The sequence below is a fragment of the Alexandromys fortis genome, unplaced genomic scaffold, assembly GCF_014885135.2.
Source record: "Alexandromys fortis isolate MF-2015 unplaced genomic scaffold, M_Fortis_MF-2015_v1.1 scaffold_5, whole genome shotgun sequence".
Lineage (NCBI taxonomy): Eukaryota > Metazoa > Chordata > Mammalia > Rodentia > Cricetidae > Alexandromys > Alexandromys fortis.
In genome coordinates this window covers 4,149,507-4,164,229 of record NW_026067924.1, presented here as the reverse complement: position 1 = coordinate 4,164,229, position 14,723 = coordinate 4,149,507, and the positions used below count along the sequence as shown (strand labels likewise).

General features: G+C 41.5%; 1 protein-coding gene across 3 annotated transcripts in view; it reads right to left on the bottom strand.

Moving 5' to 3' along the window:
- Bloc1s5 (biogenesis of lysosomal organelles complex 1 subunit 5) overlaps positions 1-14,723 on the bottom strand; it is a 109,412-nt gene that overhangs the window by 69,243 nt on the left and 25,446 nt on the right. For 2 of the 3 annotated variants that reach the window (XR_007591811.1, XM_050142741.1), the window contains exon 4: positions 14,650-14,708. Coding sequence is in view for 2 of the 3 variants with exons in the window: in XM_050142741.1 (XP_049998698.1) it covers positions 14,650-14,708 (59 nt within the window). In the remaining variant the exon portion in view is untranslated. Of the gene's footprint in view, positions 1-5,037; positions 6,361-14,649; positions 14,709-14,723 lie in introns of those variants that run through there. The other variant, XM_050142740.1, reaches the window with a different exon arrangement.

Sequence of the window (14,723 nt, the reverse complement as noted above, 5' to 3'; positions counted from 1 at the left end):
TAGGACCATGCATTCCAGTACAGAATCCCTCACACACACTCTCCTCCTCCTGTCAGTGAACGTGGTGCCATCTGGTCGAGGGACTGTCTGTGTTTGGTGACTGAATCATGTACAGGCTTTTAACAACTGTCTCGTAACCAAGGCTATAGACACCGCCAGACGGGTTCTGATGTATGCACGGACACTGAAGGATGACCGAACTGGGCTTACTAACATATTTTTCACCTTCTGTGACATCCTATGCTGAACTCCAGCCTCACGACCCAGTGAATGGTCGAATAATAGTAACCATCTTTAATACTGTAGAATGTTCTATTAAAACAAACTTCACAATACTGCATTAGGCTATGTAAATTATGAAGAAAATTGGGATCTACCCATAAAACATATTTTTATGATAGAACTTACAGAACTTTAAAGTCTACCTGATATAGTATTTGTTCTTAGCTCAGAGCCTTTAAAAGATCGAGTACTTCCTGGTTATGAGGATACAATGAGATCAAATTACACATAAGGCACTGAGAAGTCATCTAAGCTGTAATACAAATCAATTGCTATTTCCTTACCGTGAGCTGGTTTTGACTATTTCATAGACTGCCTGAAACTTGAGTTTTGGTGAGGACAGAATGTTCCTATGGACTTACTGCCCCACGAAAAGTATCACATCTGAAAACCTAAGCTTTTCCCTCCTGTTTAAGGAGCACAAGTGTAAGCAGCCGAGTTTCCCTTTCCTATCATGGGGGCAGTCCTGGAGAAGCGCGGTCCGTAGCATGAGCCCTAGGATGAGGAACGACAGCCAGAGGGTGGTAACTCTTCCACCCTCTTCCCCACCAGACCTTGAGCTACACTGTCAATCAACTGCCAACATGCATGAGACAGATATAAAATCTCTGTAAGGTAAGTTATCTTGCCACAGTCAGAATTGATGGAGAGGTTCACGGTGGAACAGTCTAGACCAGGTCTGCCCAAGTGTGTCTGTGAGGTTTCGTAGCTGGGCCCTGACTTACATGAATGAAGAAATGAAGCAGGCAGTGTGGCTACATCCCTCTCTCTCTGCTCTTGCGGACGTGATGTGACTGGCTCCTTGAGAGCCTGCTCTGACTCCTCCAAATGATGGGCTGTCACCTGGAACTGAAATAAACCCTTTCTCCCTGAGCTGTTTTTTGAAGTGTTTCATCACAGAAACAGAACGCAGCTAGAACAAAAAGGATAATATTAAACTACTAAAAAAATACATGTTAGGGGCTGGAGAGATGGCTCAGTGGTTAAGAGCATTGCCTGCGCTTCCAAAGGTCCTGAGTTCAATTCCCAGCAACCACAATGGTGGCTCACAACCATCTGTAATGAGGTCTGGCGCCCTCTTCTGGCCTGTAGGCATACAGACAGAACATTGTATACATAATAAATAAATATTTTAAAAAAATTTAAAAAAAAATAAAAAAAATACATGTTAGGAAGGACAGCTTCAGGGACGGAGGTTGGAGTTCAGTTAGTACAACGCTTCCCTAGCATGAACAAAGCCCTGGGCTCTACATAAATGGAGCATGGTGGTATATATCTGTATAACCTTGGCATCTGGGAGGTGAAGACAAGAGGACCACAGGTTCAAGGCTACCCTTGGCTGCACAATGAGTTCTAGGAGCCCTCATCTCAAAAACAAAACAAAACCCTCAAATCAAACAAGCAAATCAAACAAACAAAGGTTCATATGTTCTGGATGAACTAATATTTGAAGTAGTTTCCAGTTAAATTTAGATATAGAACTCCATGTCTATGGTAGTAGCCTGGGCCTTTTCACCAACCACGATAAAGCCCTAAAAATCGAAGGCATCTAAGATTATGTATTTGGGCAAGTTATCCAGGTTTAAGAAATGGCTTTAAAAACCATATTACTAGCCGGGCGGTCGTGGCGCACACCTTTAATCCCAGCACTCGGGAGGCAGAGGCAGGTGGATCTCTGTGAGTTCGAGACCAGCCTGGTCTACAAGAGCTAGTTCAAGGACAGGCTCCAAAACCATAGAGAAACCCTGTCTCGAAAAACCAAAAAAAAACCCATATTACTTATTTTGTATGCATGCGTGTACATGTGTGTGCGTGCAGGTCAGAGGACAACTTGCAGGAGCTGGTTCTCTCCCTCTATCATGTGGTTCCTGGGGACTGAACTCAGGTCAGCAGCCCTGGCACCCTGCTGCAGGGCCATTTCACCAACCCATTATGGAGACTTAGAATAAGACTATTGTACTCATTTTGACTTTCATTAACTTATGAATAGCAAAAAAAAAATACAGTAGAAATAGATACAATCAAATCTGTTCGTGAATAAGAAGCAAAATAATAGAAACTCTTTGGCACAAATATCAAAAGAAACAAACATTCTTTTTGTAGGAAATTTTAATGTGGCAAAATCGTCACATACTTCCTTAGCTGTTTCCATACATAGGGATCTCTCTGGCTCTGGAATACCCTGAAAAAATTCTACAAGAAATGATTTAATTCTTTATTCAAAGCTGAGTTCATGGGAAGCTAATGAAAATGACTGAAGCTGATCTGGGAGACGACACATTTCTGCAGGGTAACTGAGCTCTGGTATGAGAGCTGTCCTGGAGGTGTCCCTTCCCTTCTGGCTAGAAGGATCTGGGTTTCAAGCAGCCGTGTCTACATGAGTGACAAGAATAAAAGGCACGGATGGTGGCAGTCTACAGTCTACTTTGGTTGTCATAGGGTGGGTTGCTCAACCAAAGGAAACTACCCTTCTCGGACCTAGCAGCCATGAAATCAAAGACTGAGTCACTTGCGATGAGGTCTCTCTTCCGGGCTATCAGCCAGCCAGTCTCGCTTCTTGCTAAACCCTCACGTGACCTTTTTCCCTATGCTCACTGGGTTAGAAAGAGCAAAACAGGAGCACATGTCTGGTGTCTCTGTCTCTTCCCCCACACACTTCAGTCTTTTTCTTTCTCTTTCCTTTTGCTACAAAAAGATCGAATCTTCACGCCAGGGCTGAAAAGGGCAGCTGCAGGTCACAGTGGGTATTGCAGGCTCAACTCTTTCCTCTGTGCCTGGGATTCCCAGGCACCAATCAGTCGACATTGAGAGGCAGCAGATCTCGCTCCTCCATAGGACAGGTGAGAACTTACAACTTGTTTTATACACAGGGGTAAAGGGGATATGGTCTGGGGCTTGCAGTGTTGCGAGGGAGAAATCGGTGGTGCTGGGAAAGTAGAATGTTTAACTCTCACCAAAGACGAGAATCTTGAAAGTCACTCAGGGAGGACCAAGGTGCCGGTCACATGGACAGGTGTCATTTCAGAAGCAACAAGGAAAGACGGGGAGGAAGAAAGTAACTGCCACCCTGCAACTGCACCCTGACAGCTTCCCACATAGCTGCGGGTGAGTCTGGGCAGACAGTGCGCAGAACTGAGAGGGGAGTCAAACAAGATGGAACTAAGATTCTAGGTTTCTAAGTTGAGGAGGAAATCAGACACTCTGTAAGAGCTTTCATGTTGAACAGGGGGAAGGACAGGAAGTTTAGGTTTTGAGTACTAATGCAGGTGAGCATGAAAGATAAAAACTGAGCACTCAACTTCGAAGCTAGTACAAGAGAATTCCATGGGAAAACAGTCTATCCAAAACAAGGCCAGAAAATGGAGGGTTGTGAAAAAGCAGGAAACACGGGACAAAACACGAAAATAAAATGTAAGACTGAGTTTGGTTGTCAGAATCCATACAGCAGAAGGGAGAACCGACTCCCATAGGTTATCCTTTGACTTCTACATGTGTGGTGGTTTGTCCTCCCCCAATAGATAAATGCTAAAAGTTTAAAATAAAATAAATAAATCCTAATATATTAGTAGTTTTAAGAAGTATAAATGGATTACACTTTCTAGTTAAGAAAACCAGGAAAAAAAAAAAACTCGTTAGTTTTTGAACCACATCTAGTTGGGGCTGAATGTACTTAGCAACAAAGTCCCAAAATACATAAAAGAAAAATAATTAGTTTTAGGGATAAAATAGTAAACCCAACAGGAAAGGGACAGAAGTCTTGTACGTAACAGGCCTGGCCTAAGACACCTGGCTGCAAGTGCACGTTTTCCACGCACCGTGAACAGCTGTGAAACAGACCGTATCTTCACTAATACAAACCCTAACAAATCTCCACAATTCAATTGTGTATGTACCTATCCTCTGAATAGACTTCAACTATAGGAGGAATCAATAATAAAAACAGAATTTAAAATCTATCAGTTAGGAACAAAAAAGAAAATGTCACATGTCAAGGCGAAATTAACTACAACCAAAACTTACACTCAAATCAACATTTCCTAACAGTTTAAAATTATAACGCATTATTTCGTTTGATTGTTAGAATCCTGTGAGCCACACATAACCACAGTGTCTCTGTTCAACATAACACAAATGTAAATTATGCAACTGAATTCTTTAAATAAAAATATGTAACAAAGTTGACCTGGAAAGGAAGAGAAGGAAAAGTGTTCACCACTGAACATGACAACAGGAAGGCAAAGCAACCAACCCTTAACAGTGCTGGAGGAAACTGAGTGCAGGAACAGGAAAGCTTAGACACTGTCCTGGTCTGCTCTCCTTACGAAGATGTGTGCTGTATACAAATTGAGGAGATAAAGTACTTATTAGTTTGTGATGCACACAAAGCACCAGAAACCTTTGCTGTGTTATGTGTCGAGTAAGCACAGTACACACGCCCACCCGTACACAGAATTCTGATTTGATAGCAGCCATTAATGGTGTGGTGGTCACTAACGACATTCCAAAGAGTGCCTATGATACAAAGGGGGTTTTTACTTGTGGCCCCCTCCCTTCCCTTTTCATGTGTTGGCTATTTTTGGAAATGTTTTTTTCCATCCACCAAAAGAGAATTAAGAAAATTCTAGCATGCTTCTGTGTCAGCAAGTGCTCTTTCAGCCCAGGGACCAGAGGATGATTGATGAGCCTGTCAGGCCTACAGTAGCAGACAGAGAAAGTTGGCAGAAGTTCAGTGTTACTGAAAGAAGTCTCAAATACTTATTTCATCTCTTCTATTAGCTTTAATCACATTTCAGCATGAGCCAAGAATGAAGCTTTCACAGTCGGCCATACATTTACACAGGCAAGCATTGTCAATTTTCTGCAGTGAAAACACTGAGATATCATGAGAGTGAGGTATTTTCTTTCTTACCTTTCTTGACTGAAGAGCAACAGAAAATACTAGAAAGACTCACCCGCACCTCAAATCCACTGGTTATGCATCTCCTTAAATGGCTGCATGCATGTCTGTTTAATTTATAGCAAATGAAACTCAACATGGTTCTTGGGTTAGATTAAGGGCAAGTGTGTAATGATCACAGTGGTGATGGACAGTGGTGTTCCACGGGACACACCTGCTAGAGGACGGACATTAATACGCAGGGGATTCACCTCTCACACAGATCATCTGCTGCGTGGATGGACATTTCTGGTCTGCCCAGAGCCAGTCTTACATGGTTCCAGAGGGACTCCATGTGGACTCTGCCGACTACCCACTGAGCAGCTGAAGCATGCACAGATGCTGTTCCTTAAAGAGCCCACACAAAGCAAAATGGACACAAAAGGAGAGAGGGGGTACTATGGGCAGGATGATGATCCTTGGAGAGGCTAAATGTCAAAATACATTTTGGTGGGATTTTTTTCCTAAGCATAATTTAGAAGATGAAAATATTAAATGCTACAAGGCATGTGTCATGTCACCCAGCAAAACACACAGTATTGTGTTGTTCTGTAAAATCTGGTGTCTCCAAGTAAGTTGCTCAAAGCCCACCATGGCATCTCTGTCACAAGAGGAGCTGTTCTGACCCTTCCCCAAGGATGCTGTGACAGGCAGCTGTCACACCTGCCATTTAATCCACAATAATAAACCCTTTACCCTTGGTGACAATGAAGTGGACTCTTGGAGAACTGTGCACACAGCAATCTGAGTTAATCACCGAAAAGACCAAATCTAACTCGTAACACATCAGTCCCGTTTTCACTCTTCCAGTGGATATTTATCCGGCTCCAGAAGTTTCTCTCTTCAGACCGAGGAGTGCCACTGTGTGTTTTCCTAAGCTTGCAGAAGAGGCTCTGTGGTTGGTAGAAAGATCTGGGGGAAGCCAGTGCCTTCTCATTCATCCGTCCCTGTAGATCAGATTCTTAGAAGGTAGAGAACTTTGCTAGGTCCTTCTCCATTGCGGCATACTGCTCCCTGAGCCTTTCCATGGCTCTTCTGTGCTCATCGTCCACTTCAGCTCGGCGCTGTGGCTGTTCTTTCAGGAACTCCTCCCACTGGAGCAGACGCTGCTTCTCACTAGCTGTCAAGTGGTCATGAATCACCTGAGAAAAGAGATCGTGAAAGCCACATAGCATCTTTTGCACATATGCAGATGACACAACAGAATGCTGTCACCTGACAGTTATTGTAACAACCAGCAGATAGTCACAGTGCTAAAAGTGCATGACTGTTTCAGTACGCATTAAGGACATGATGCATGAGCTCTGTAATCCCAACACTTGGGAGGCTAAGGCTGGAGGGTCACTTTGAGTTCAAGACCAGCCTGGGGTACAGAGTGACCTTGCCTTATAAGTAAATGAATGAATGAACAAATGAATAAATAAATCTATGATATTAGAAATATTTGAAACTTTCCTTACTATAAGTGAACATGGACACTCACATTTCTAGAATTTCTAAAATGCTCAGTGTCTTTATGATGCCAGGGATCTGAACCCAGAGCCTAGAGATCCCTGGGCTGGTGCTCCACCACCAGCTGTCTCCGGGGCTTCTAGCATCATTAAATGACAAAAATTCAAGTCATCTTCACCCTTTTATTTCTTTCAAGGTTCTCATTAACTATAGATAGTTTTTTGTTTTGTTTTGGTTCGTTTTGGTTTTTGGTTTTTTGAGACAGGGTTTCTTTGTGTATCATCTCTGGTTGTCCCAGAGCTCACTTTGTAAACCAGGCTGGCCTCAAACTCAGACTCACCTACCTATCTCCAAGTGCTGGGATTAAAGGTGTGTGCCACCGTGCCTGGCAACTACACATAGTTTTAATCAAGTCTAAAAAAATACATATTGAAATATCACTGCAAGAAGTTAAATTTTCTGACTTACATTTTCTGATACATTAAAAAGAATCACATGTTAGCAGTCACTGTAGGAGATTCCAAGACATCTCAAGGTTCAGTCTAGTTTTAAAGTGATCACCACCTCATGTCAAATATCTAAGTTGTTTTCAGGATGGTGTTCATTTCTGTACCTACAAAGGTTTGCTTTCTTTTGAGTATCATAAAATACAGATATAATATTGTAAAAAGAAAAAAAAGGGATTTGGACTCTATCTAAGTTCTATGAAACAAACCACCAACACCTATACAGAACACGAAGTCCTTCTAGATTCCTGCATACCAGTTCCAAAGGGCCCAAGAGATTCCCCAAATAATACAGGCTACTGCTATTGTACATAGTTGCTTCCCAGAGCTTGAAGGTAAATCTGAATTGCTGAAGATGCTACATATATCAGATAGGACTTGGGAGACTTGAGTTTCCCTGAGGTACTATGTAAGCTGTCCAAAGAGGAAAGCACCTGATGCCTATGGATCACGTCAATGATTAACGTGGAAGACAGCCTTAAGGTGCAATAGCGGCACTCACATCTTGGCTGTAACCAACAGCAGTCTAACTTATCCTTATACCCTCAGGCAAGTGCAGCTCTTACTCCTGACCAAAGAAGCTCTCTTTGCAGCAGATGAGAACTATTACAGAATGCCACTGGTCAAAATGCAGAGAACAACTGACCACAGGATACCCAATCCCAAATAATACATCTACAGTACTATCTCTACCCTAAGACTCAGAGAACATCTTAGAAGAGGAGGTGGGAAAATTGTTAAGAGCGAGAGGACCAGAAAGTCTGCTGTGGAACTATATCTCCTAGAAACAACAAGGAAACTATACACATGAAATCTCAATAATATGGCTATCTAAACAAGACCCAAACAAGATAATACCAGCTGACATGCTAACATGGAAGGGGAAAAAACTCATGATGCCTCAGCCCCAGACAAAGAACTATAGGCAACTAATAAAAGCTGAGAGTAGGAGAATTAGACTTTCCAAGGATGAGCTCCCTAATTGGTTGTTCAATACCAAGCAGTCAACCCTGAAACTATTAATACTAAATAATCCAGCAGGTTGCATTTATTTATTTACACGTATATATCAGAAAAAGAAGCCATGAATTTAAGAGGGAATGAGGGGGTGCCTAGGAAGGACTGGAAGTAGGAAAAAGAAAGGAGAAAATGATGTAATTATATTTTACTTTAAAATTTTAAAAATTGAAAAAAAGGGGTCAGAGAACAGACTTTGACCTTGAATGACAGCACCATTACTAGGAGAATGGTGACTGTTTCTGACAGTTTATACATTCTGGGGCCTCTACAAAGGCCAGTACATTTTCAGTGCCTATGAAATGTACCCCAGAACTAGTTGCTTGGCAAAACTTACCCACTTCTAAAATTGCCTCTTGTAAACCATACTATCTCATTTTCAGACAAATGAACGAAGGCTTAAGGAAAGACCCTTGTCCCTCCACTGTCCCTTATCTAATAGCTGGGCTGCTGAGTCACGGTCACAGAGACCCATGCTTTTCCTACCAAGGGCTGCATACCAGGTCTTGGGAAAGGTGGTTTTACAGAGGCTGTGAACCTCTGTAAAAAAGTTCTGGCTATAGGTTTTCTGCCAAGTTGTCCAATGTTGTCAAGAACCTGAAGTCTTTAAGTGGGAATTAAATGAGTCTGAAGATGTGGTTTTAGTTCCATGTTCCCCTAAAAATACGCCGCACAGAGCACTAGGATGCGAACAAGCAGTGGAGAGTGGAAAGGGAGGGCCACACGAGGGTGCTACTCCAAGTGATTTGAGAAATAATTTAAACAACCATTTTAATACATTATTGTTTTAAGCTGTTAATCTTACAGGTTGGAATTCTCTAAAAACTGAACAAAATAGGAGGAGTTTATGACATTAGCTTGAAGAAATTTTTGTAAAAAGAAAACAAAACTACAAAAACCGTGACAGTCGAAAGGGAGCACCAAATACTAAGAAGAGAAAACATAAACACACTTTATGAAAAGGGCACCTTGTTCAACTTGATTCATTCATTTATTCATTTATTCATTCATTCATTTATTTATTTATTTATTTATTTATTTATTTATTTATTTATTTATTTATTTATTTATTTATTGTGTGCCCCCTTGTCAGTCCGAATTCTTCTTTATAATAAATAGAGGGAACAGTAGCACACATGCTCAGATGTTAGTCTTCTCCTTTCTTTGTAACTGAAAAGCAATCACTGGCTTAGCTGGCCTTTTGATGTGTTCCAGACAACATCCGAGTCAGTGCAGCTCAACAGAGAGAAATACAGACCTGGGAGGAGGCACGACAGCCTCATTTCAAATTCAGGATCCCCCACCACCAACATCAAGACACTGCGCAAGGTAAAAGTTTCTTTGGCCTAAAGAACTGAAGAAAATTATACTTTGTGTTCATAAATAAAGTTTATGAATACTGGAGGCAATGTCTGCCAAGTTCCTAGATCAGTGCCTGAGGAACTTAATAAAAGGTAAATATTATTATATAAGTCACAGTAAGCTTCTAAAAAGCATACCACACCACTGTTTACCCTCCAGCCAGCTAAAAGTGTGTTTCTTAATTTTAATACCATAGTTTTCCATTTTAAGCAATAGGGTTTTGTAATTCAGACAACACAGGTGTCTTGGGCAAAACCACAGTCCTCCCACCTTTGAGTTCAATTCATTGCACCTGACATAGTCACTGTTCACCAGATGGCTGTTAGAAAAGATTCTTAGGAAGGCCAGCATAAAGATCAAAGATCAGCACTTCTAGTCTTCTGTAAGACTGTAAGTCTTTTCTGTAAAGAGGGTGTGTGCATGTGCAGTCAGTGGAACTGGAGGTAGAGGAGGCTGTGAGCGGCACTGTGTCATGATGGGAACTGAACTCTGCTCCTCTGTAAGAGCAATATGTGTTCTGTCTTTTTGATTTTTTATTTATTTATATTTATATGTATGTGTGTGTCTGAGTAAATGTTACGTGTGTGTGGGTCCCCTGGAGACAGAAAGAGGTGCTGGATTCCTGGAGCTGAAGTGAGAAGCAGGTCTGAGCTGCCTGAAGTGAGTGCTGGGACTTAAACTCGGGTCCTCTGGAGGTGGGGGGCTCCTAACCACTGAGCACCCTCCCTAGTCCAAAAGCGGGATGCCTCTTCAATCCTGAACCACTTCCCTAGCCCCAAGGACCTCTTCTGTAGTGCACAACACTGTGACTAAAGACGTACACATACCCAACTAGCATTCTGCTGTCCGTCAAATCATTCCTTGAACTCAAGGCCCAAGTGACCATTAGATCGAAAACTGACAGTTCCCAACCCAAATGAAGAACTTCTGTGGCTTTCCTACCAAGGAATTCCTGAAGTCACTCCACTTAGCCCTTGCCTAATCTCCTGCTTTAAATACGTTAGCCATATGCTCACGTGCTAACAATGCTGTAAGTGCACACTTGCAAGCTAGAGAACAAAAAACCTGTAAGGTCTAGCTAAAAATACTGCCATTTTCAGAAGACACTGGTGTCTGAGACAGCACCGAAGAGGGAGGGGCTCATCAATGGGGTAGGAGGAAACAACATAGCACAGGGGCAGGGAGGAGCGAACACTCCAACACAGGACCCCAGGGATCTGGAATACAACATGGCACAGTATTTACCTCTCCATCTTCTGCTACGGTAAATACCACAGTCACCTAAACGTTTGCATTTTAAATAATACCCAATTTTATAGAAGATAGACCTGAAACATGAAATACTTCAAAAAAGACAAGAACATGGAATATAGTTTTTTAAAGGCAACCAAAGTCATAAAATAATGTGCTTAAAGATAAAAACTTAAGATTTGTGGTAATTATAGCTAAACATTAATATTAGATTTGCGTCTCAAAAAAGAGATATAGAATTGCCATATAATTCAGAATTGCACTTTGGGATATTTGCCTTAAAGAGTTAAAGGAAAGGGTATGAATAATATTGTAAACCCATGTCAACGACAGTATTATTTAGGGCAGTCAAGGGTTTACCCAGGTGTTCACAGAAAGGTACAGATTCTTCAAGTGTAGTGAGTGTGTGTACATGTATGCACACAAATGTAGTGTGTGTACATACATATATAGTTATATATATGCATAATTGCATAACCATCCATCCTTTAAAAGGACAAAATTTCAGTGGCATACTATTATGTGAACAAGCCTTGAAAAACCAACTCTGAAGAAATAAGCCATCTTGAGGTAGGGATATAGTTCAGTTGGTAGAGTGCTTGCCTGGCATGCATAAGATCATGGGTTTAATCTCCAGCACCACCAAAACCCAAACCAAATAACAAAACCAAAAACAAACAAAAAACCAAACAAACCAGGACTGGAGACAGGTACCTGTAATTCTAACACTCAGGGGGTAGAAGCAGAAGGTAAGAAGTTCAAGGTCATCCTCTGCTACACAGCAAGTCTGAGACCACACTCAACTATATAGTGAGTTCAAGGACCACCTGAGCACACTTTTATTATGATATAATTCATAAAGACAGAAAGTAGAATGCTGAATGCCAGGCATGGAGTAGACGATGAATTAGTGTTAAGTACTGAGTTTCATGGCTCGGAAAATTAGTCAGTGGGCCACAACTGTGCAGCCAAAGCGAATAGCTATAATGATATCATCTTTATCTACTTGGAAGTAAGAGTAATAATAAATTGGCTTATGGCAGTACCACATTAGAGACATTTAAGTAGAAAATGATCCTGAAACTAATTTATATCTAAAACCAAGTCTATGAATAAAGCCTGGTCACACAGGAGAAACATTTTTGCATGTATTAGTTTAAGTCAGTAGTTCTTTTCATCTTTAAGAGTTGTTTGGCATGGGGACACAGGATGAGAGAGAGATGCTATGGCAACTAGAGGGCAGAGGCCAATGCCAAGGAAAGCGCCATGGAGACCCCATCATGCTTGTGGTCTACAGTGCCAGCAGCACCAAGGCTAAGGAACTCTACTAAGGGAAGCCAACATGACAGGTAAGACCTATCTATAATCCTAGCACTCAAGAGGCCAGCCTGAGGGGTTCTGGTGAGATCCTGCATCAGGAAGGTTTGGAATATCTGTCAATAATACACATGATGCTGCATTTACACAAGCTTTACATGGGCACAGGGGAAATGACTTCAGAAAGAAGTATCACTATAAAAACTATTAAAAGTATTTTACATGGAGCAATATGTACTCATGTTACTTTGTATTTTCTAATTCTATCAAGAACAATGGTTATTTTCAAATTTAATCAAGAACGAGGCTTCATGTAATGTCACTGCTTTCCTGAAAATATCATAAAGGAAGCTAGCTAAAGTTAGTAAATGTCTGTGGTCGAGATGAAACAGAAGCTCACTGGGGTAGCTAGCCAGGGCTGCCAAAGTGGATGTGTGTACACGAACCAAGTTTATGCTCTGATAGCTGTTCCTGGCCACCTCCCCTCCCCATGGCCTGTTGGTGAGAGCTAGTGGACTTCTTGAGCCAACTGTATTTAGTTCACTATTCTGTCAGTCCCCGGAATAGAACTCTGTATTGGGGTGTTCTTAAGACATGCTAGACAACTGCAGAATGCGCATATATTGTTCTTTTGAATGTACTTTTAGATATCAATTGTGGGAAATGTGATTTGGACAAATGATGCTTATCAATTTACTTCCCACAGAATTCCACAAATTGTCTTAACATAAAAGAATTACTGATTAATGGTAACAGCCTATTTTATTCCATTACTACTCCCATCTTTCTTTGTTTTGAGAGCCTTTCAAATACAGAAAATGTGGCCAACAGGATAACCCAACAACTAACATCAGGCAGGAAAGTGCAAAAAGAGGTCATTTTTCATCTGTACATACTTGCTGTCCAAGGAGCTAAGCTTCACCTTTATGAAAAAGTGTGAGTGTGCGTGTGTATGTGCACACACACACACACACACACATCTACTAAAACCTCGGCCATGTCAAACTTTCAGGAGGAAGTGGGGTGGCAGTAAAAATCAAACAAGCAACTTTAAGTACCTTCAGCCATACACTTCCAATGCTCTGATAATTAGGTAAGTATAAGACTGAAAAAAAATAGGACTTAGATTAAAATCCCAGTAAGAATGTAAAGAATTTTCACTTGCTGCTAGTCTGTGAAAATGCACCTCTTTCATAACTTCAAAAGTGCTAATTTATTAAACTATCTGAGGGGAATAATCAGAGTAGCTCCTTATAAATGCAAGGCCCACTGACTCTATACTAATTCTTGGTGAAACAGCATTTCAGTATATTCAAAAATATTCATTTTTAAAGCCAGGCACAGTACAGAAGTCTAAACCACAGAATGTGGGAACTACAGGCAGGAAGATCAGGAGTTTAAGGCTATCCTTTGCTACACAGCAAGCATAAGACCAGCTTGGGCAATATATATTAGATTCTGTCTCAAAATAAACAAAATGTGCAGCCTGAATTCTACCAGATATTTTGTTTCTCAAAAACAAAAATGCTCCTGTGCCCCAGCAACAAAGTGTGCAACACAGGACTCAGGACCCTCCACTCCCCAGAGCTGTCACCTGGACGTCCACCTTGGCCGGACACTAGTTTCTCCCATCTTTTGTCTTTCCTTATGTCATCTTCCTTACCCTCTAACAGCCGTCCTTTTCCCACCAGCAACTGGGTTCTTACGGGCGTGGACGGCCATGACTTCCTAAGCATTCCTTTGGCTAAGGTCACACAGGGCTCCAGTAACTTGACTATAGCACAGGCTTTGGCCTACTTTCTATTAGTAGTTGTGGTTTATGACTCCTGGATTTTAGATCCCTGAGTCTATAAATTGCCTTAATCATAACAAATAAGTGTTTATCTCCTGGTGGCAGCTGGTAAAGAACAGGATTAAACTGTTTCTATAGGATATGTCCACCCCAGCATATCCACTCCAGTCCCTGCCTCCACTTCACTCAGCACTATGCTGGCATTCATCTGATGAGCCCAAGATCAACGAGACCCTTTCTGGGCACAGGGAATTGAGGAAGATACCAGATGTCCATCTCTGGCGTCCAGAAGCACAAATGCCCAGAGAAGTGCCTGCATACCCTTCAACATACACAAATAAACATTTAAAAAGAAGATGATGATGGTACCACCATGTTTCCAACACATCTTAGTGTTTTAGCCATCTTTAAATCTTTCCCCCTGTGTATTTGTTAGTGTTTGAGTTGTTTTATGTGGACATATATTTGTGCATCATGTGAATGCAGTGCCCGAGAAAGCCAGAAGGCGGCACTGGGCCCCCTGGGACCAGAGTTACATATAATTGTGAGTTAGTTTGGTGGAAGAGCAGCCAGTGCTGAGCCATCTCTCCAGCCCCATCCTTAAGTTGTTTTTTAAAATGTCAGCATATCAGAAATGTCAGAAAATGAACTTAGAGAACTCTTGAACTAAAAATAAATGCTAATAACAGATGTCAAGAATTATATGCCTCTTTGCTCAAGTTACCTATTTTTACCTTTTCTCGTTCCTGTTCTCTCTGTTGGAGTTTGCAGATGGAGTCTTTGGCTGCTTGCACTGAAATAAAACAGA